The 24,040-nt window shown below is 40.5% G+C and overlaps 1 protein-coding gene across 1 annotated transcript in view; it reads right to left on the minus strand.

The window, feature by feature from the left end:
* LOC126457951 (eukaryotic translation initiation factor 3 subunit B) overlaps positions 1 to 24,040 on the minus strand; it is a 68,741-nt gene that overhangs the window by 19,258 nt on the left and 25,443 nt on the right. Inside the window, exons 2-4 of the mRNA XM_050094683.1 lie at positions 15,912 to 16,107; positions 15,704 to 15,823; positions 2,811 to 2,997 (exon numbers count right to left, since the gene is read on the minus strand). Coding sequence (XP_049950640.1) covers positions 2,811 to 2,997; positions 15,704 to 15,823; positions 15,912 to 16,107 — 503 coding nt within the window. The remainder of the gene's footprint in view (positions 1 to 2,810; positions 2,998 to 15,703; positions 15,824 to 15,911; positions 16,108 to 24,040) is intronic.

The raw sequence follows: 24,040 nt of genomic DNA on the forward strand, positions 1-24,040 counted from the left end.
ACTCTTTTTGAATATAATTATGGCTGATGATGTGATGTGTGAAAATTGTTATCCTCAACACACTGTACCAGAAATATCTAACAAAATTATATGGACTACTGTAAATATTGTAACAAATAATTAGTACAAAAAACTGAAACATTTGTGCAGTCTCTTGAAGGCTTTAAGAGGGGGAAACTTGTGTGCTGGACCTGAAACTTTTTAAAATTTTTGTCTCTAATCTTTACTACTTATTACTGCCTTTCACAGGTCTCCAATGCATAACGCAGTACTCTTCGATGCAATGCATAATGTTTTTAGTGTAAAATCAAATGGCTATGAGTACTATGGGATTTTAAAGTGTTGTACATTGTCTTGAAGATATTGAGAAACGAAACTCAAATTTTTAGGGCACTGTTTGACAACATTATCTTTTACTGTTTAACATGCACTGCTAGTTACCTGTCACTAGCCTACAGACAAGCCCAAAATAAAATGCTTTTACTCTTTAAATGAATGCTGCAATACATATTGTGGCTCAGTAGAAAGTGTAAAACGGAATACGTCGCACAATCTCTTGAAAATGCTAAGAAATAAAAAGTCCAAAGTTTTTGGACACAGTCTGATATGAAATTCTGTTTAAATGCTTAATAAACAAAGGCTTTTGTGGCCACTTGCTGACAAATTTCTTGTTGGCTTCTCTCTTGGGTTCTTCAGACAAGGTTTTTTGATAATTTTTCTGATGTTTAGTCAGCCCGAGTTGCTGACGTTGTTGAAGTTTCACCCTCAATTGCTGGTGGTGGATAATAACATACACACTTAAGAGTGCCAGTTTAAAATAAGTAATACATGCTGACATTCAGATATTGGCTATGTAAGAAAACAGAAAATTTTTCAGTGTTTATCTTTTGCTCCCCCCTCTGATTGCATAGCTAGTCCTAAAATCTATTCATGTTTACAAATACAACTGCTCTCTGAAGTAATATGTTACTGTTTATAATAAGAGTGGATGATCAAGTAATATGTTACTGTTTATAATAAGAGTGGATGATCAAGAACGAAGTGCTTGGATTAAAAAAGATGTAAGACAGATGTAGTCTTTTCTCTCTACTGTTCAGTCTGTACATTGAAGCAATGATGGAAATAAAAGACAGGTTCAGGAGTTGGATTAAAATTTAAGGTGAAAGGATATCAATGTTACGAATCGCTAATGACACTGCTGTCTTGAAAGTGAAGAGGAATTACAGGATCTGTTGAATGGAATGAAGTATAATTGGTACAGAGTATGGATTGAGAATAAATCGAAGAGAGACTAAAGTAATGAGAAGTAGCAGAAATGAGAACAGCCAGAAAATTAGCATCAGACTGATGGTCACAAAGTAGATGAAGTTAAGGAATTGTGCTACCTAGGCAGAAAAATAACCAATGACGGACAGAGCAAAGAGGGCATCGAAAGCACTTTCACTGGCAAAAAGAGCATTCCTGGCCAAGAGAAGTCTACTAGTATTAAACATAGGCCTTAATTTGAGGAAGAAATTTCTGAGAATGTATGTTTGAAGCACAGCATTGTATGGTAGTGAAACATGGACTGTAGGAAAACCAGAACATAAGAGAATCTAAGCGTTTGAGATGTGGTGCTACAGATGAATGTTGAAAATTAGGGGGACTGATAAGGTAAGGAAAGAGGTGGCTCTGCGCAGAATTGGAGGGGAAAGGAATGTACGGAAAACTCTGACAAGAAGAAGGGACAGGATGATAGGACATCTATTACGACATCAGGTAATGACTTCCGGGGTAGTAAAGGGAGCTGTAGAAAGCAAGAACTGTAGAGGGAAACAGATATTGGAATACATTGAGCAAACAATTGAGGACATAGGTTACAAGTGCTCCTCTAAGCTGAAGAGATTGTCACAATAGAGAACGTCCTGCTACTTCTAACAAATCAAACAAGATTTGTTTTTCTTTTCAATAACTTAAATGTTAAGTATTATTTCACAGCTCACTGTAACCTGATATCAAAGACCACACATATCATCATCAGATATACAAGTTATCCATTTTTAAACTGTGTAAAATTCGACTATACTTGTTTTGAACATTACAAATACTTACAACAAACAGGTGTAAGATTTATTACCTCATGAAAAATATAAATATGAATTCAATAAATCATTCATCCAATTGCCAGCAATCCTCATTGTCACATTTTATGAGGAGTATCTGCAAACTACAAAAACAAACATGTTCCAATCATACCACCACCATATTTAGGCCTTTCTTAAGAGGTACTACAAATAAGCGTGAATGTTAATACATGATAGAGCTGCTACTTATGTATTTTTTCAAGTAATGCATGCAGCACTTATCGTGAGGCTTGACAGGAATGCAAGGGCTGTGAAAAAAGCTGGTCTGAAATGGCTAATCAAGATATTAGCAGACAGACACTGGCTTTCACAGTGATTAACTGAAGTTAGCCTTTTATGTCTCAACCTACCCACTACCTTGTACCTACAATGTGTTAATACGGCATTCTACAACTCTTTGCAGTTACTGCAACCTGTAACAACAATTTGGGCTACATTACAAAGTAAAGTACCAATTGATAACATGGCACAATCTCTTAACAATATCAAAGATCTCAACTGGAGCATTCAAAAGACATCCCTCGTTTTATACACACTCAGTGCTTCAGTAAAACTAGCATCGCATCAGTTATGTACAACTGATGTGTTGCTAACATATAAGTAATGTATGAAAAAAGTTCTGGCTGGCACTTTCTGTTCTTAACTTTAGTCCATACAACTACGCATAAAAACAATACTCCTACTTACATCACGTTCCATTATCAACTCAGGGGTTGGACTGCTGTTGAGCCAAATGGACACTTTCAATTCACCCCCATGTGAAACACAATACTGGTCAAATGCATCCTGTTCTAGCATGTAATAATGTAGATTTCCCTGCTCCTTATATGGCTGGGGTTCTGGTGGCTCCCATTCATCAGAAATTTCTTCATATCTTGAAGAGAAGGTTCTTTATTACCAAGAGATAATACTTCTCAATAACTAAAATTTACATGAAAATTTTAAGCACAGCAACACAAATTGGCTCTTTCCCACCGTACTCCATCTCCGTTTTTTTGGCATTTTTATGAGGCTGCTTAAGTTTCCATTGAAGTGACATATCAGCAGTGTAATTTCTTTGACATCAGAAAGATGTCAAAGTTCCTTTTTGTATTTAAATTTAAGTTGCTAACCAGAAATTAGGGGGCAACAGTACAACAAGCAATCAACATTCACTGAACCTAAGTACACAGTCAAAAATGATTGAACGCAGCATGCACAATTAAATCTTCAATTTGTCATCCCTGAACAAAAAATACAAAGCATCGAAATTCACCCCGTATTCGATGTTGAAATTTTAATAAATCTCAAGGTGTTCTAATGGTGGTCGTTGACTGCAGACCAAGGGAGAAATATAGAGTACCACTGTTTTCAATTTTTCATGTACAACATTTTCAATGTGTTGCTTCACACTACAGTATTTGGATTTTTAGCTACTTGGGTTTTTAACCATCCTAAGAAAAACCTTTACTTCAGAAACTTACCGGTATTTAATAAATTAATGGGATAAAAATAAGACAAATTTATACCTTCACCAATCAAGTATCCAGACTGAAAAAGAGCAGTCGAGAGAAGTGGAGGTTGGATTTATCAAACCATCAAAATGGGCAAAATGACACAGTTTTACTTATGCAAGGGTCTTACTTCTGAAAAATGGCATTTTGTTGTGATTGGTAACAGTGATATCTTTTTATTATTTTATGAACAAAACAATTAGATACATACATGAAATAGATATAAAAGTATATATGTACATTACACGAAATAAAGCAGCTGATGTGTACTGTTACAAATGAGAAATCATCAAAAGCTTATTGATCATACATGAAAGTAGGTCAGCGATACAGTGTCACAATCTTGATCAAATGTGGTGTTGTTCTTGTCAGTCCAAGGGTCAGTTCAATGCAGCTCTTCGTACTAGTCTACTCTGTGAAGGCCTCCTTATCTCTACATAGCTGCTGCAACCTACATCCACTTGAACCTATTTACTGTAATCAAGCCTTAGACTTTCTCCACAGTTTTTAACTGCCAAACTTCCTTTAATTACCAAATTAACAATTATTTGATGACACCACATATGTCCTATTGCTGATCACTTCTTTTAGGTAAGTTATGCCATAATTTGTTTTCCTTCCTCAATCTGATTCTGTAACTCCCCATTTGTTATCCAGTATACCCATCTAACCTTCAGCATTCTTCTGTAGCACTGCATTTCAAAAGCCTCTATTCTCTTCTTGTCTGAACTGTTTACCATCCACATTTCTCTTCTGTACAAGGTTACACTTTGGCCAAAAATCTTTAGGAAAGACTGCCTAACACTTAAATTTATGTTTTACGATAAATTTCTCATTTTATTACTCAAATAGCAAAAGCTCATCTCCTATTTTGTTTTATTTCCTAATCTAATTCCTCAGCATCACTTGATTTAATTCAACTACACTTCACTACCCTTGTTCTGCTTTTGGCATGTTTCATCCTACATCATCCATCAAGACACTGTTGATTCTTTTCAACAACTCTTCCAAGTCCGTTGATGCCTCTGACAGATTTACAATGCCATTGGCAAATCACATAGTTTTTATTTCTTCTCCCTGAATTTTAATGCCTTTTCCAAATTTCTCCTTGGTTTCTTTCACTGTTTGCTCAATGTACAGAGTGAGTAACATTGGGGATAGGCTACAACCCTGCCACGCTCCATTCTCAACCAACCACTGCTTCGTTTTCTTGTATCTGCCATCTGGTTTTTGTACAAGCTGAAATAAGCTTTTGCTCCCTGTATTTTACCATTACTACATTCAAAAATATAGAGTATTCTGGTCAATATTGTCAATACAAATCTACAAATACTAGAAACATAGTTTTGTCTTTCTTTGACCTATTTTCTAAGATAGGTCACAGGGCCAAGCATTACCTCGTGTGATCCAAATTTTCTCCAGAAACCAAACTTATCGTCCCCAATGATGGTTTTGACCAATTTTCTCGTCCTTCTGTCTTCTGTAAAAAAATGACGACAGTTTTTTGCAATCATGACTTATTAAACTGACAGTTCAGTAATATTTACACCTGTCAGCTCCTGGCTTCTCTGGCACTGGAATAATCACATTCTCCTTGAAGCGCGAATGTATTTCACCAAGACTGAATGTATTTCACCAGTCTCATATATTACACACTTGGAGTATTTTTGTCTCCCAAAGATCTCAATAATTCTGAGGAGAATATCACCTGTCCCATGGGTCTTATTTAGACTTACACCAGTCAGTAATATCTCGAATTATTCTCCTAATACTGTATCTCCCATCTCCCCTTCACCTACTTCCTCTGCTCTTTCTATTGTGTTGGCAAGTTTGTTTCCCTTAAGGTACGCATCCACTACCAAGCAGAAGCAGCACATGGCATAGGTAAAGGGGTCACTGTCCATGGACTCATGTCTTCAAGGTTATTGCAGTATTTTTTAACCCATGAAAAATGTTCAGCTAGGACCATTGAAAAACCTTGATCACAACTAGAGATTTTACTCATCACAGGGCAATAAATCCCAATGGCTAGCAAGCATCTAGTGACATTAACTTACAACATTTGCTTTTGAAAACTAGTCTGCAGTATGATTACATAAAGGTGGAGGCTGTCTGGGCCCATAGTTCTCAAAACTTTTTGTATCAACTAACCCTTGTTTCCAGTTTATAATTTCAGTGATCTAACAGTAATGGCATATGAGCAGCAGTGCTACATGTTATTATTAATCATTACGTGTCATTGACAATCTACAGAATAAATAATGAGTGACAAAGTAATTGCTAGCCCATCAATGCCTGCCACCGTGACACCCAGAAGAGTGAGAAGCTATAGAAGAAATGTCATTAGTGGCGAGGCTAGGAAAATAATAAGTCGGGTCACAGAATGCAGCAGTCTGAATGAGGACACTGGTGAAATACTGTCCTGCATTTGAAGCTGGCCGTCCTTATAACCCACTTACGCAAATCCTTGTTACCTCTGTATGTAATTTATACCATGGCTACAGACCAGTATAAGGTGCATGCATCAGTGGGTTGCCAGCCCTGGCCGACAATGGAGGCCTATAGTGCGCGTCATTTACAAAGGCGGCCGAGTTTAGGTTCCTTCTAAGCATCTGACGTCACAAAACACAGTCAGCCAATGAACAGAGAACGACGTTGCCAGAGCTCGACTGCAGTGCAGAGCACAGACGAGTGGCTTTAGTTTTAGAAATGTTCAGTCATAAATAAAGTAATTGAACAAAAGCAATGTCTTGATAGCAGACTTTATTTTATAGAAAGATTGGAAAAGCATTCTTTATACCAATTGCTTCATTTTCTATTAATTAATTAAACCAAACAAGCAACAAGCCTCCTAATTCAGGCGATAGCAAGGAAAGGTGTTTGTGTCATTTTCACGAACCACTTTTTCGCAATAAAGAACAGCAGTAATTGTTTATTTCCTATTGTGCTTCGACGAAACATGAATAATTTATAGTCATACCAACAGTGTTTGTCGGTATTTTACGTGATATTTTAGAGTCCTACAGAAGCTCCGTCGTACGACTGGCTGCGTTAGCGTAATGGTTATGGTGTTTGGCTGCTAAGCTAAAGGTTCCGAGTTCAAACCTTGTTCGGTGCTTAATATTTTCTTTATTTAAAAGCAATATCGAATAGTCTTACTTGAATTTTATTCGTTTGAATGTAATTTTTTGAAATTTCGAGTGCTTTGTCTTTTCATTATATTCAGAATAATGTTTTCGGTTTTTCCAATTTCGTCCTCCAATATTTCTTTTCACAGCAATTAAAAACAATGAAAAGGCACACATACAATATTCATGTTATCTGTTTTGTTTGTCTATCTTCTCTTCCACAGTCGCTGTTTTACTATTCATGTTGAGATATATTCTTTGCAACAGTATTAAAAGTATTATTTAGAGCAGAATTTCCACTCCTACGTTGCCGAGCTACTTGATTGTCTGACGCAATTCTTTGCTTCGCTGCTTTGGCTACATCATTATATTCAATGTTTTCGTCAACTGATCTACGTTTTAGCAAGTGTTTGCTGTCCGTTGTGACAAACACAAATTGTTTGTGCACTGCGCCTCACTGACAATATATTTTAGTGTCTATGTTTTATTACATCCACAATTCAGTTTTGTGTACTTCGCCAATTTTGTTTTAATCAGAACATTTGACTCTGGTATAAATAAGACTATTATTACAGTCGCGAAAAACGGAATATTTCTTAATATTACACATGACTGGTACTTAAAAGAGATATTGTTATACAGAAATTTTTATATGCAAATTAGGTATCTTGTCCACATTTCATTCTCAACATTGTGGCAACTAAAATCGACCATACGGAAAGTATACACTATGGACTTTTACCTCTGCAAACTCTTCAAAATTTCGTGCAATGGTTTACTACATTTCATGCTGCACAATAACTGCGTTGAACATCGAAACAAAATTAAATCATTCATGGGGGGAAGGTATCAGTCAAGAAGATGTGTAAAAATCAAATTTTTTGGCCAAATAGTTTTTGTGAAACCGAATGATAAGTGTGTCAAAGCAGTTGGAACATCATGTGCCAGCACAGTGATGACAAAATTGCGCACAGTGCTGTAGCAGCGAAAGGCACTGGGTCAAGTAAACACAACAATGAGGGTGCCGCTGAACCATAAACTAGACTCCCATACTCAAGGTGGGATTGAACAAGGGTATTGTAGAGCTGCAGCAGAGTAGAGTGATCTGCACCCCTGTTGGTGTTGCTCAGGCAGCGGAGGCCATTGAGGTGCTGCCAGCACTTCCGCTTAAGCTGACAAAGGTGAGGTAGCCAAGTCAATTGGGCATCTAAAACCAGTCATAAGAATCGATATGTATCCACTACAGTGAGTGGATCATCATTAAGGTAAAGTTCTGGTTCCGGACGAACAGTACGACGTCAACAGAAGTGCATGACACATGACTTAGCGGCCGAAAATTGGAAGCCATGGGCAAGAGCCCATGACTGTGCCTTGTGGATGGCTCCCTGTAGGTGCCACTCGGCAACACCAGTACTGGTGGAGCAGTATGAAACGCAAAAGTCGTCTACATACAGAGAGGGTGAGATGGACGGCCCTACAGCTGCTGCTAGACCATTAATGGCCACTAAAAATAGTGATACACTCAACACAGAATCCTACGGGACCCCGGAAAGTACGGAGCGACAGGAAATTCTGGATAAAAATCTGGAGCGGGCCTCAGAAACCCCACCCATATAATATGGCAAGGATATGATGTCACCAGGTGGTGTCATACGCTCTGCGTGGATAAAAAAAAGACTGCAACAAGGTGTTGGCGTCTGGAAAAGGCTGTTCGGATGGCAGACTCAAGGGACACAAGAGTATCAGTGGTAGAGTGCCCCTGGCGACAACCACCCTGACATGGAGCCAGTAGGCCATGTGACTCCAGGACCCAACCCAATCGCCGACACACCATATGTTCCAGCAGCTTACGAACAACGTTGATGAGGCTGATGGGCCAATAGCTACCCACATTAAGCAGGTTTTTACCAGAACGATGGTACTCTCTGGCCATTGCGATGGAAAGACACCATCACACCAGATCCGGTTGAAGATGGCACGGAGGTGGCGCTTGTAGTCAGACGAGAGATGTTTAATCATCTGACTGTGGATCCTATCCGGCCCAGGAGCTGTGTTGGGGCAATGTGCAAGTGTACTTTAGAGGGTTCACTGTGGCGTGTAGTGAACAAGAGGACTTCCCTTTCCATCCGCCGTTTGAGAGTGCAAAACTCTGAGGGGTAGTTCTCCGATGAAGAGGCTCGAGCATAGTACTCAGCAATCATGTTTGTGTCGGTACATAGCACACCACTGATGGTAACGCCAGGGACACCTGTTGGGGTCTGATACCCAAAAAGACGTCTGATCTTTGTCCAGGCTTGGGAAAGTGGTGTGTGGCACCCAATGGTCGACATTTACCTCTGCCAACACTCCTGTTTCCGTTGTTTTATAAGCTGGCGTACACGGGCACGGAGCCACTTAAAGGCTATCAGATGCTCTAGGGAAGGGTGTCACTTATGCCACTGTAGAGCTTGCTGATGCTCTGTATTTGCCTCAGCGAGTTCTGTGACCACCATAAGACTGTCTTATGCCGGGGGCATGCTAAAGAGTGAGAGATTGCATTTTCTGCCGCACATAAGATTCGAGTAGTCACCTGCTCAACCATCACATCAATGTTACCATATGGGAGAGAGTCAACGGTGACATCAGAGGTGAAAGTTCCCCTGTCCGCCTTGTTTAAAGCCCATCTGGGCAAGCATCCATGGGCTTGACGCCGGGACAGTGACAGGAAGATGGGGAAGTGATCACTACCACACAGGTCCTTATGTGCTTTCCAGTGGATAGATGGGAGAAGTCAGGGGCTGCAAGTTGATAAATCAATGGGCAAGTAACTACCTCGAGCCACACTGAAATGCGTGGCGGCCCCAGTATTTAAGAGGCAGAGGTCGAACAGACAGCAGAGTTTCGAGATCTTTGCCTTGACCAGTATGCATGGTGTCAACCCACAAGGGGTTATGGGCGTTAAAATTTCCCAAAAGTAGGAAAGGTTTAGGGAGTTGATCATTCAGTGCAGCTAACACATTCAGGGGTACCGTACCATCTGGAGGCAGATATATATTGTAGACAGTTATTTCCTGCATTGTCCGTATTCTGACAGCCACAGCTTCAAGAGTGGTTTGAAGTGGCACAGTTTCACTACAGACCAAGTTGAGGACATAAACACAAATTCCACCTGACACTCAATTATAGTCACTATGGTTCCTGTAATATCCCTTATAGCCACGGAGGGCAGGGGTCTGCATTGCCGGGAACCAGGTTTCCTGGAGGGCAATGCAGAAAGCAGGTGAAAAGCTTAACAGTTGCCATAGCTCAGCCAGGCAGTGTAAAAAAACTGCTGCAATTCCACTGGAGGATGACCATCTTGAGACTGGGAAGGCATGGAACATTCAATGAGGCAGTTTACGCCTCAGGGTCACCTGCTGCCACTGACGTTTTGCCTGAACAGTCTATATCCATTGTGCCTGAGAGTCCAGCGAGATCCAGGTCGTCAGCAGATGCCAGCATCTTCACCCCATCCTCAGACACAGAGCTCGTAGGTAGCAGTGGTGTGGGTGCCACTACAAGTTCCTTGTTCTTGGGGTCTTCCTTTTCGATTTCTCGTGCTGTTCCTTGGTTTCCCTGGCTGGGAGGACTTCATTGAATCAGTCTCCAGGACTGAGGATGAGCGTGAGGCCCTGCGACCAGCTGCTTTTGGGCTCTTCAACCACTGGCAGGTGTCATCTCTCCCACTAGCAGAAACTTGTGAAGGAAGTGATCCAAGGGACCCCTTCCTACCAAGAGGAGCCAAAGAAGCCTTGTGTTTCTCTGGCTCATTAGTGGGGACTGAAATCCCAGATGGTTGGGGGGGGGGGGGGGGGGGGGGCTTTGCTCCTGAAGTAGATGGTGCGAGAGCAACAGGCCGCCTGCTCCGACAGCCAAGAGTTCACGGTCGCTTTCACTTCGTCGTCGTCATTGAAGCGCTGCCTGCCAAGATGGTGTTTCAGGTACCGGAAAAGATGAAAATCGCTAGGAGCAAGGTCGGGGATGTATGGTGCATGGTCCAAAACTTCCCAGTCAAAAGAATCAATCAAATCCCGAGTCTTTTGGGAGGTGTGAGGCCTAGGGTTATCGTGCAGGAGCAAAACTCCTTTTGTCAGCATGCCGCGCCTTTTGTTTTGAATTGCTCTGCGGAGCTTCTTTAGAGTTGCACAGTAGGCATCTGAGTTGATTGTCGTTCCTCGTGGCATGAAGTCCACTAGCAAAACACCGCGCTGGTCCCAGAACACAGTTGCCATAATCTTGCGCTTTGACAGCTTCTGTTTGGCTTTGACCTTGACGGGCGAGGTTGTGTGTCGCCATTCCATCGATTGTCGCTTGCTTTCGGGAGTGATATGGGATACCCATGTTTCATCTCCAGTGACAATTTGACTCAACATGTCATCCCCTTCTTCCTCGTAACGAATCAAAAAGTCCAATGAAGTGGCAAATCTCTTCGCTTTGTGGTCCTCTGTGAGGAGTCTGGGTACCCACCGAGAACACAGTTTCTCAAAGTTTAGGTTTTCAGACACAATTTTGTACAAAACCGATCTTGAAACTTGTGGAAATTCCAAAGAAAGAGTGGAAATTGTGAATCTTCTGTCCTCACGAATCTTTGTTTCGACTGCAGCCACCAAATCATCAGTGATCACAGAGGGCCGGCCTGAGCGTTCTCCGTCATGGATGTTTTGACGGCCATTTTTAAACTCTCTAACCCACTGACGCACTTTACCTTCACTCATTGCATTCAAGCCATAAACTTCTGTTAACTGACAATGAATTTCTGCAGCTGATAGGCTTCTCGCGGTCAAAAAACGTATCACTGACCGTATCTCATACGCGGCGGGCGGCAACTTGCATCAGTGTGAACAAGAAGGATGCCGGCAAGTAGCGTGGTGGCTTGTTGCGACGTCCGTGCGAACTACGGGACTATACGCGCGAACAGCCCTTACTTAAAAAACAACCCTCGTAATCTGAAGCTGATCATCCTCTCGAGCAGTTTACAAAGTACATTTGTCAGGCTAATTGGGCGGTAGCTGTCTAGAGATGTTGGATTTTTCCCGGGCTTAAGGACGGGGATAACTATACTCTCGCACCATTGTGACGGAGAAGCACCCATGAACCAAATGTGGTTGAAGACCCTGAGGAGCTATTGCCTCAGGGGAGCAGCCAAGTGTTGCATCATCTGGTTGTGGATGGAATCTGGGCCTGGGGATGTTTCTCGTGAAAAGCTAAGAGCTTGCACCAACTCCCATTCAGTGAAGGGTGTATTATAGGGCTCAACGTGGTGCGGCATGAAACAGAGGGGGATCTGTTCAACTCTACATTGCTGCCAGAGAAAGGTAATAGGGTAGGAAGAGGACAACAATGCCATTGCAAAGTGTGTCTCGAGGTGTTCTATGAGAACCAATGGAACAGTGCACAGAGCACCTAGGAGGTTTAGACCCTGGACAGTGGACTAACACTGGTGGCCCAGAAGCATTGCATAGATGGAGGGACATACGGTTTCACGTCGTATCTGGATCACACAACCTTGACCTTCTATGGGAGGGTATCCCCCTCCAAAGCCAGAATGAAGGCGCCAGTAGCAGTGCAGTTGTCTTTGCGATCCTTCTGCACACTGCTCCAGGTTAGCAGTTCCTCATCAGTTTGCTGGATGAGATCCCAATGAAAAATTGCTCCCCGGACCATATTCAGAGATTGGTGAGGAGTAACAGACACTGGGACATTGCCAAGACAATCACAGGCATGAAGAGCTGCAGAAGAAGAAACTGATCAACAGGGAGTGCAACTGCCACCTTACTAATAGATTCAACTTCACCAAACTTGTACTTGATATTTTCCACAAAAAACAATTGCTCTGTGGCAGTGAATGTGTCCCCATTTGTCCTAGTACAGACGAGGTAACGGGGGAAGGGTTTCATCCCAAGACAGCGAGCCTGGGCCTCCTCCCATGGTGTAGCCGGGAAAGGCGATGTTGCTAGGTCATGCAAATCAGCATTGAATGATCCTGCCCCATTTGAAGAGAAGGCCGTTTGAGAATGGCCAGATTTTTGCAGCTTGATACGCTTCATGTGCCAAGCATCCATCCTGATACCACCCACTCCGATGAGGGGCTCTCCCCACGGGTGCTATCCAGACACAGCAAGGGCGTCTGGCATGGCAGCTGTTGCCGGGAGTTCCAATACTCCAAGAAGATAAGCAATCACTCCTTGGCATACTTGGGAAGGGAACAGCTCAGGTACCAGTAGTGTGATCCCTGTGTTGTCAGGCGGCTCAGCCATATGGGTACATAACAGTCCCACCACACAGACTAGCTACAATCGGGAAGGGAGAGGGGAAGGAAGGGGGAGAGGAATCCAGACTGTAGGTGCTAGGGAGGGAGTTCTTCCCCATATGGATAATCCAAAAAACAGGAAATTTCAAAATGGAGGTCAAACCTCAAGTGGGGACCTAAATCCAAAAAGGGATGAAAGAACAGGCAAAAGGAATAAAATTGCAACCAATACAAGAAAACAGGTGGATAGCCAGGTCAACATAAATCAGGGCACAGAGAGGGGAAGCAGCCGGCAACAGGGAAGGAGCGAGGATAGGGATGGAGGGTAGGGGGAAGGAAACGCAGCTAGGGAATGAAGAATTAGCTGAAATAGCCCGGTGCCCCATGTGCGCCATGCACGAACTCACGAAAGAACTGTGTGCCCCCTGGGGGTGTCACACACACATTGAATAAATGAGTTCGAGATAGTCTGGTGTCATAGAAAGACAGCAGTCAGCCAGGGCGTGCTCATCATGTCATTACCCCTTCTGCCATTGCTGCAATGCATGCTACCATTAGAAATAAACAAAGGCCGATGGTTAAGACATTCAGCTCATGTTGGGCATGAGAAATAATCTGAAGTTCCGGAAAATCTGTGCACAGTGGATTCCTCGCAGTCTGGTCGGCATCACTGCAGCATCTCAAATGTCATCAAGATATCCTGTATTGTGATAGGAGATGAAATATGATATCATTCTGAGCCAGAGAGCAAATGTCAGAGCCAACAAAGGAAGCACTTGGATTCAACCCCACTGCAAAAAAATCCAAAGCTGTGTGCGGGCTCTGGGAAAGTCATGATGACCTCTTCCTTTCACTGTAAGGGCCCACTGCCCACTGACTTCCCAGAGCACAACACCACAATAATGCACAGCAGTCAGTGGACACTGCGAAAACTGAAGTGCACTGAGGCCGAATGCTAACGCATGCCATTCTGTTGCAGGATAATGTTCTCACAGACATTGCGAAGGTTGTTTCCACTATGCTGCAGAAGTTTCGCTGGGAAGCCCTTCCACACCCTTATATAGTCCTCATCCCTCCTAAATTCCCATAATTTTGGAGCCCTGAAGAAATAGTGGCTGTCAATTTGTTTCGGATGAAAGACACACACCAGAGTACTATCATGCTTCACAGGCAACCACCAACTTTTTCCATGGCAGCAACGACCATCTTGCCTCACAGTGAGATACATATATTAACAGTTATGGCAATTACTCTTGAAACAAACAGTTCATTTATGAGGTCTGTTCAACAAATTCCCAAACTTCGTACACAAAATGTTTCTACACTACGTTCTACTTACTGTAAATGGTCTCCAAAATCATCTCTTCCACACCTGATAAACTGCTCCCAATGCCGTTTCCACTTCCAGAAGCAGTCTTTGTATGTCTTTTGCTGAACAACAAAAAGGGCCGCCTGTGAATTTTCTTGTATCTCATCTAACATCACAAATATTCATCTTTCCAACAGGGTTTTCAACTTATTTTGGGGGCATGTGGCAGGGGGCGTGTGGCAGGGGGAGGGGGGGGGGGGGGAGGGAAGAAGAAGAAGACCGCAAGGGACAGCTCTGGAGAGTACAGAGGATGAGGCAGCACAGTGATTTCGTTTTTTGTGCAATAGTCATGCACCAATAGGCATGAATGTACAGGTGCATTATCATGATGCACAAGCCAAGAATTGTCTCGTCACATTTCAGGCCATTTCCTTCTTACGTTCCCACAGGCAACACATCCAATAGTACCATCTATTAACATTTATGATGAGCTGATCCTTCAAAGTCAAAGAAACCTTTCAGCATGGTTTTGACATTTGACCTGACAATGTTTTTTTTTTTGTCTCTGAGAACCTTTTCGACCCAATGTGAAGATTGAACCTTGGTCTCAACATCCCACATGTAGACCCACGTCAGTTATGATTCTCTTAAGGAACATCTCATTCTCATTTGCACGATGGAAAAGCTCTTCACACATTGCGAGGCAAAGGTCTTGACTCGAGCCGCAGGACAAACTTGGCAGCAACATGATGTGTTACAAGATGCTGTGTCAGGATTTCATGACATGATCGAACTGAAACATTACATTCTTCTGCAATCTCTTGGACTGTCAGTCTTTGATTGGCACGCACAATTTTGCTGACGTTCCTGATGAGAGAGTCGTCTGTACACATCAAAGGGCATCCTGAACAAGGGTCATCTTTAACTTTCTTCCAGCCATTTTTAAACCGTGTGAACCATTCGGAACACTTGGTATGGCTCGAGCATTCATCACCGCTAGCTTCCTGCATCATTTGGTGTGTGTCCTTGACGGTTTTCTCGAGTTTTACACAAAATTTAATGCAGACGCATTGCTCCTCTAACACTGCCATCTTGAAATTTGCAAACTGTGCAACACAACATTCTGCTCAATACAGCGCTGAATACTAAGTAATCGACGTTCAACAGCGAGATTTCCGCCAATTACACATTAAACACAGGCGTATGCAGGGATGCCAACCGCATTTCGCTCCAACACGCCACTGGCACAAAATAACGAACGTTTCGGAATTTTTTGAACAGATCTCGTAGCACCATCTCTCTCTTTTTCACTCGATTACCCCTTATACATATATAGAAAAACAAACAAAAAATACTGAGTAAGTAAGGAAATGTATACTCACTTCTTGAAATCTGTGAACAGATTTACCAAAAAGGTATGCTGTCTGTCTAGCTTGTGGTTATTCAGTAAGCTAACAGCTTCCAAAGCATACTTTGGGCTGCTGTACTCGAGGAATATGTACCTTAAAAATTAATATATATTTTTTGACATTAGGAAACAAAAACTTGGTATTTCAAAAATGCAATGTAAATATTGATAAAAATTATTACCCTTTTGTTGTGCCATCTTCTGTTTTCGGATAGTATTCATTAACAATGACACCAACTTTGGAAAACAGTTTGTTGATAACAGAGGATAATTTTTCAAATCTTTCTGGTCCAACCTGAGGTACTCCATCAACAACAACAACAGATTCAACTCCATCAGTTTCACGAGGTTTTTGCATCAACAGATCACCAAGCAATTCTGAAATAGTGCAGAAGCCAAATCTTATACTGGCGATAGAAAAAAAAACTGTCACGAATAAACAAATATACTTAAAGAAAAACTATTTCACTAAATTACAAAATGTGATGTATCTCTTATAATATTCATAATACTAGAGACTACAACCGGCATAATTTATTAGGACTGAGAAGTTTTATTTATAGTTTTACTCACCTGTGGTTCACTTTTACAGGCATATTGTGCATGAAAGACTAATTTGCAAGAGATAGCAAATGATAAATGATGCAAAGTATGCTGTACATTAGCTTGATATTCTTGTGTTTATGGGGACTGTCTACAAAAGAGTGCTCCGCAAGCTGCCTGATGTTGCATCATGAGACATAGATTTCTCCACAACCCTGCTACATTTCATTTCATTAATGGTGTAGAGGAATGACTTAAATCTACATATGATTTCTCAGACTTTACTATTGTGGTCATTTTGTGAGAGGGTTAGATGAAAGAGATACAGCTCTTTTTGGAGTGTGCAGGATTAGAAATTTTACAGTAATCCTCTCCAAGACACACAACACCTATTTGTAAGGTCTTGCCAGTGGAGTTGTATGAGAAACTTTGTGATGCTCTCTCACTTACTAAATGAACCTTTGCTGAAATGAAATGAGCTACTGTTCTTTAGGTCTTGCCTACCTTTCCTGTTAACAGTACTTGGTGCCGATCACTCCATATTAAATGCACCAATTTTGGTTAATTTTTGGACCTTGATGACCCAGATTTCTGCAGTTGCCATTCTAAAGCTCTTGAACTGCACTTTAATTTGATGAATAACACCACACTACTGTGAGGTTAACTTAATCTGCAAAAATCCATTAAATTTTGGTTTTTCAAAAATCTAAAAACCACCCTTTTTATATAGTCTCTAAAAATATGTGATTCTTACACATTTCTGTTTGTTTTTCATGTAATTTAAAGATGGAGAAAGGATGTGTTGAGAGGTGAATTAATTTTTGATATAGTACTGCATATGGTCGATTTTCCTCGCCAACTTATGTTCATGATCAATAGTTATGTATCATTGAAAAGGCATTTGAAAATAATTGACCTCAGCTTCTATCATTAGACCATGTTCAGTGTATAATTTGTTGCACACCAGTTTTCTGGTTATACTAAATAACTCACAAGAGGCACAATATCTTGTAACATACAATTTTGCTGAAAATTAACTAACGGTGCTTTATGATGGATCATCAGACCACCAGCCAAGCCAGAGTGCACTGTTTCATGATATATGACCACGGGGATAACGCTGAAAGCATACATGAAGTAAGGTTACCGTCACACTTCAGTAATTCAAAAACCATCCAACAGACTAAAACTAGTCTTCCATCCCAGTGCCTGAATTTCAGACAGCAATTAAGCTGTACTCTTTGAATGGTAAATAGGTATACAACTTATTTCTACACAGCATACTTCCTCAGAAGATTTACACTGTCAGTAGTTACCACTAGCAGTTCCACTTCTCACAGCTGGTAGCTGGGTCCTTGCATTCTGAAATATTATCATTAATCTAAAAAAACTCATCCAAAGAGAACACCTGCTTCATTTCTTTTCTTGTCTAAACCCTGAAAACTTATGTTAAATCCATCATACAAGTGGGGCTTCACATACCCTAGCTCAAGAGATTGCTCTGTGGGCTTCTTTTATTAATTTTTATCCTCTGGCAGAAAGACACAGTTAAAGCTCTTTTAAAAAACTTTTTAAGTTATTCTTAAGTAGTAGTTTCTATTTTAGGTAAATTTTATTACTCAAATATTTTGCCAGGTATTTACTTTAGAATGAATGAAGTTTTAATTCAATTTTTTGTAGCACCTTAGCTGGGACCTTACGTGAAAGTAGTGATTTCATGGTTTGTTTACTTAATATTTATTGTCATTTATAAATTTCATTTTCTTAATTTTATTTCTCATGAACCCATTATTTCTCCATACTGAAATTAAATGTACTGTTTGTCAACAAACAAGAAAAACAATTTTTTTATATAAAAAAAGGGAGAATATTTTAAAGATTTTCCAAAATTTATTTTTTGGGTTTTAATCACATGAAGAAAATTTTACAGCTTTACTGTGCTGAGTACCAAACCAAAGCTTACATTAAGTCCTTTATAGTAACATATGTTTCCACTTTCAAGCCTCAACAGCTTTCAAATGGACATTTTGGTTTAGAAGACACTCGGGATAAGAGCTAATTTTCATTTCTTGATAAACAAACAAGCAACACTTTGAAAGAGAATGAAACACTGTAGTTTTTTGTTAGTGAACAGGTATTGGCAACAACAAAATATTGACAAGAATCTGACTATGAGGTCTAAACCTTTGGTTGATCTATGGATTGACCAGCAGTATGTGTGCCATAGCACCAAGCAACATCCTTCTTAATGGATGAATGATACTTCTGTAGGATTGTTACATGTCAAACTGGCATAATTATGATGTTTTTATAGGGAGTCTAATATGGAAACAGCAACTTAAATCTATCTAAATGCATACTACTATAAATATAATGACTGTAATTCTTTCCAGTGTTTGCTCATTAATCATCTAACTAACCAACAATGTGCCTTCCCAACTATTTGTTTGTAATGTTATAACTGCTTATATTAAGGATCAACTGTATCAAGTGTCAATCCTCTGCAGATGGTCCTAGATTTTGTTAAAAGTTTCTGGCTTTAGGACTTCCCCACATACATTAGCTCAAGTTTAAAACAATAGTTGATCATACACTGGATAGATATTTACTCAAGAGAACAGTTCATAATGGTAGGGACCCTACGTGGTATACAGTCAATCTCAAGAAACTCCTAAAGAAACAGAAACTACTGCTTAATAGATACAAAATAAAGCTTAGAACTACAAATAGACACTAAATGGAATGTGTTTAGCTGTCAAGAGAACTAAGTATAAAGCCTTGAATGACAACCATGGCAGAATACTGTCAAATGATATTTCACAAACCCCAAAGAAATTCTGCTTGTAAGCAAAGGCTGTTAGTGGCATCAAAGATGGTGCCCAGTCACCCATGAATGAAACAGGAACTGAAATCAAAGGACAGCAAAGCAAAGCTGAAATGCTTAAATCAGTTTTCAAATGTCCCTTTGCAAAGGAAAACCCAGGAGAATTGCCCCAATTTAATCCTCATACCATTGAAAAGAAGAATGAACCAGGTGTTCATGTCAACAGGTGAAATCATTAAAAGTAAACAAAGCTCCATGGCCCTATGAAATTCTATAAGATTCTATAGTGAATTTACAGTAGAGTTTGATGTTCTAACTTCAATCTATCACAGATTCCTTGGACAAAAAACCACTTCCAGGAGTTCAAAGAAAGCACACGCCATACCCCTTTACAAGAAGGATAGCAGTAGTGATTCACAAATCTACCGTCCAATATCCTTGACATTGATTTATTGTAGAATCTTAGAATATTCTGAGCTCAAGCATAATGAGGTATCTCTAACAGAATGACCTCCTCCATGACAACAACAACGACCTCCTTCATGACAACCAACATTGCTTATGCGAAACCCAAACTAATTTTCTCACATGACACAATGCAATGAAAGTTCAGGATGAAGGCACTCAAGTAGGTGCAGTATTTCTTGATTACCAAAAAATATTTCACTCAGTGTCACATCTATGCTTATTGTCAAATGTACGATCAGATGGTGCATCAAGCTAAATCTGTGATTGGAATGAGGATGTTTTGGTAAGGATGATGCAGTGGATTCTCTTGGATGGAGAGACAGCAATAGATGTGTAAGTAACGTTGGATGTGCCAGACGGAAGTGTGTTGGGACCCTTGCTGATCATGTTGTATGAATAATCTTCCAGTCAATATTAATTACAACCTCAGACTTTTTGCACATGATGCAGTTATCTATAATGGAGTACTGTCCGAAAGAATCTGCAAGAATATTCAGTCAGATATTGATAACATTTCAAAGTGAAGCAAAGATTGGCAACTTGTTTTATATGTTTAGAAACATAAAATTGTACACTTCACAAAATGAGAAAAAACTTAGCATCCTACAACTAAAACAGTAATCATCATAGCTGGAATCAGCCAACTCATACAAATACCTTGGTGTAGCACTTAGCAGGCATATGAAATGGAATGATCACATAGGCTGTCATGTATAACACAGATCGTAAACTTCAGTTTATTAGTAGAACATTGGGAAAATGCAGTCAGTCTAAAAAGGAGACTGCTTAAAAATCACACAATCAAACCATTCTAGAATACTGCTCAAGTGTATGGCAACTGTGCGAAACAGAACTAATGGGGGATATTGAACGTATACAGAGAAGGACAGCACAAATGGTCACAGGTTTGTTTTATCTGTGGGAGAATGTACCAAACATATTGAAGAAACTTAACTGGAAGATAAATGTACACTATCTTGAGAAAACCATTCAGCAAAAAAATCAAGCAATGGAAACTCCAGTAGGAATATCAAAAATGTTGAAAAAGATTGCTACTTATTGTAAAGAAGACATGTCAAGTTGCAGACAGCACAATTAAAGACACTTACATAAAAGTTTTCAGCCACAGGCTTCATCAGTAAAAGAGACACACATTCTCACACACACAGGCAAGCACACCTCACACACGCACGCACACACACACACACACACACACACACACACACACACACACACACACAAACTCCAGCAGCTCGGGCCAGAATGCCACTGGCCCAAGATGCTGGAGTTGGCAGTCGTGTGCATGAGGTGTGCTTGCTTGTGTGAATGGTATGTGTGTCTCTTTTACTGGTGAAGGCTGTGGCCGAAAGCTTTATGAAAGTGTCTTAATTATGCCTGTCTGCAACTTGACATGTCTTCTTTACAGTAAGCAGCAATCTGCCTTTCCTAAATTGTTGATATTCCTATCTCAAGAAAGCCTACTTATAAAGTTTCTTGAAACAGTTTTAATTTATGACTTTTAGGAATGTACAATCCTCTGTGTATCGATCGCATAAGGATTGTAAGGACAAGATAAGATTAATGGCAGTAGTCATAGACATTTAAACGATCATTCATTCTGCATTCCATATGTGAAAGGAATGGTAAGAATCACTCATAACTTGTACAATGGGATGTAGCTCTCTGTCATGGTTTGCAAAGTATAGGTGTAGATAACCAACAGCACATCTGTCAACAGCCTCATGGAGCTTCTGACTTCTGGCAAGGTAACTAGAAGGTGGAACCAATGTAAGATTTTCCTCAGTGAAATAATCTTGAAAGACAGAATTCAGTATTTTGAACTCTTCTGTACCCTCCACCATTATGGTGGCAGTGCGATCACTTAATCACAACACTTTTCTGAATTTTTCATCACTGATTTTCAGTTTCAAATTCATCACACACTTCATATGCTCCTCACAAAATTGGCTCTGAGCACTACGGGACTTAACATCTATGGTCATCAGTCCCCTAGAACTTAGAACTACTTAAACCTAACTAACCTAAGGACAGCACACAACACCCAGCCATCACGAGGCAGAGAAAATCCCTGACCCCGCCGGGAATCGAACCCGGGAACCCGGGCGTGGGAAGCGAGAACGCTACCGCACGACCACGAGATGCGGGCTCCTCACAAAACTTTTGGCTTCAATTAAATCTGAGATTAGACGCTCTACTTTAGCAACAAATCCCAACAAGGTTTTCACCCATGAAAGATCTTGCCCATAGCTCATACAGTTACTTGGTGCATATCATTCAGTGTTTATGTAGGTGTCACGACCTAAGAAATCCATTTTTGTGCTTGCCAAAGTCTAAGCAAACACTCACTCAATGGAATGTAGCAATGACAAGCTGAATAACCAATAATGCCACAATATAACTTCTTCGTAATCAATGAAGAGCATCAATAATATCTGTGATGCTGAAGACATTGTATTGCTGGCAAAATGTGCAAACTCCCAAAGCTTCACTTCTAAATGTAAATTCATGCTGGCATATACAGTGTTTGTGCTGTTATTGTTTCCAACTTTGTTCACAGTAATATTTGTTCTCCACAGCTCTGTTCACATCAGTGCAAAAACTTTCGTATTAAAATCTGGTAAGGCCGCATACAGTGACTAATTTGTGGAGGTTTATGAATAATACTCAACACTATAATGTGACAAAACTACCTCCACCTGAACATGCCAGGAAGGCCCAACAGTACCAACCGGCCACCGTGTCATCCTCAGCCCACAGGAGTCACTGGATGCGGGTATGGAGGGGCATGTGGTCACATACCGCTCTCCCGGGCATATGTCAATTTACGAGACCGGAGCCGCTACTTCTTGATCCAGTAGCTCCTTAACTTTCTTCACAAGAACTGAGTGCACCCTGCTTACCAACAGCGCTCGGCAGACCGGGTTGTCACCCACCCCAAGTGCTAGCCCAGCCCAACAGCGCTTAACTTCCATGACCTGATGTGAACTGGTGTTACCAGTGCAGGAAGGCCGTGGGCAAAGTGATGAAGATAAATTGGTAATTAAAAAATCTATAGAAAATGTGATACACAAATCATTTCATAATCAGACCATGGAAGTTCCATTTGAAAAAAATAATAATAATAATAATAATAATAATAATAATAATAAACAACCTCATGGAGGCCTGGGAAAAGAATAGGCCTCCGGTATGTTCTGCCAGTCGTAAAATGCGACGAAAAGAACAAACCACTAATAGGGCTAGCCCCCCTTTAGTGTGATTACTTGGTTCAGGACAGAACTAAAGAAGCCTCGGACAAGCTGCGTCATGGTCGGGGACGACGCTTGAACCCTATGCCCGCCCACAATGGTAACGACACTGCTAGCCAACTGGAAAATGATTTAAATCCAAATAGAGGTGTTTTGCAGGATATGCTTCCTGCAACCACCCTAGAAGGAAAACAAAGACAGAGGATGAGATGGTCAGATGAAGTTAATCGACACCTCATGTTCTATTATTACCAAGCAACAAACCTAGGAACCAACACAACTGGATACAGATCACAAGTATACACAACATTTATTACCAGATACCCGGAATTAAAATTTTTAACAGAACAACGACTAGCTGATCAGATCCATGTAATAATAAAAAATAACAGGATACCCCAGTCAGAATTAGAAAACGTCAAACAACAAGTACAACAAATACTGGAACAAAATCATGTGCAATTAGAAGAAGAAAATACAGTAATGGACTCAAACATCCCAGAGAAAACAAACAAAGAACAAAACGCGCCAATTAAACAATCAGAGGAAAACGAAATCTTAAGACAGCCACCAGAACAAGCACAAATAGAACACGAAGTGACACACATGTTAGATATAGAAGAGAAATTTCAGCTGACATATATAGAATACAAAGACAAAAATACAGACATTAGACCATTCTTGCATAGACCACCAAATAACCCACAAATCGAAACAACAATAACAACTATCAACACAATCATACACAACAAAATAAATGAAAATACAACTATGGAAGAGTTACAACTACTGGTTTATGTAGGAGCACTCACTACACTAAATATACACACTAGGCAGAGATCAGAACCAACCAACACACAGAAGAAACCCACAAAACCAGCATGGCAACACAGGCTACAGATCAGAATAGAAAAACTGAGAAAAGACATTGGACAGCTAAAACAATTTATAAGAAATGAAATATCAGACAAAAAACGAAAAAGGTTACGTAAAATCTCACAACAAGAAGCAATAGAGCAATTAGATGAAAAGAAGCAGAAATTACAAGCATTGGCCAAACGACTTAGAAGGTACAAAAAAAGTGAAAATAGAAGGAAACAAAACCAAACATTCAACACAAACCAAAAGAGATTTTACCAAACAATAGATAACACACACATTAAAATAGACAATCCACCAAACATAACAGACATGGAACACTTCTGGA

Source organism: Schistocerca serialis, chromosome 2 (genome assembly GCF_023864345.2).
Source record: "Schistocerca serialis cubense isolate TAMUIC-IGC-003099 chromosome 2, iqSchSeri2.2, whole genome shotgun sequence".
In the NCBI taxonomy this organism is placed as follows: Eukaryota; Metazoa; Arthropoda; class Insecta; order Orthoptera; family Acrididae; genus Schistocerca; species Schistocerca serialis.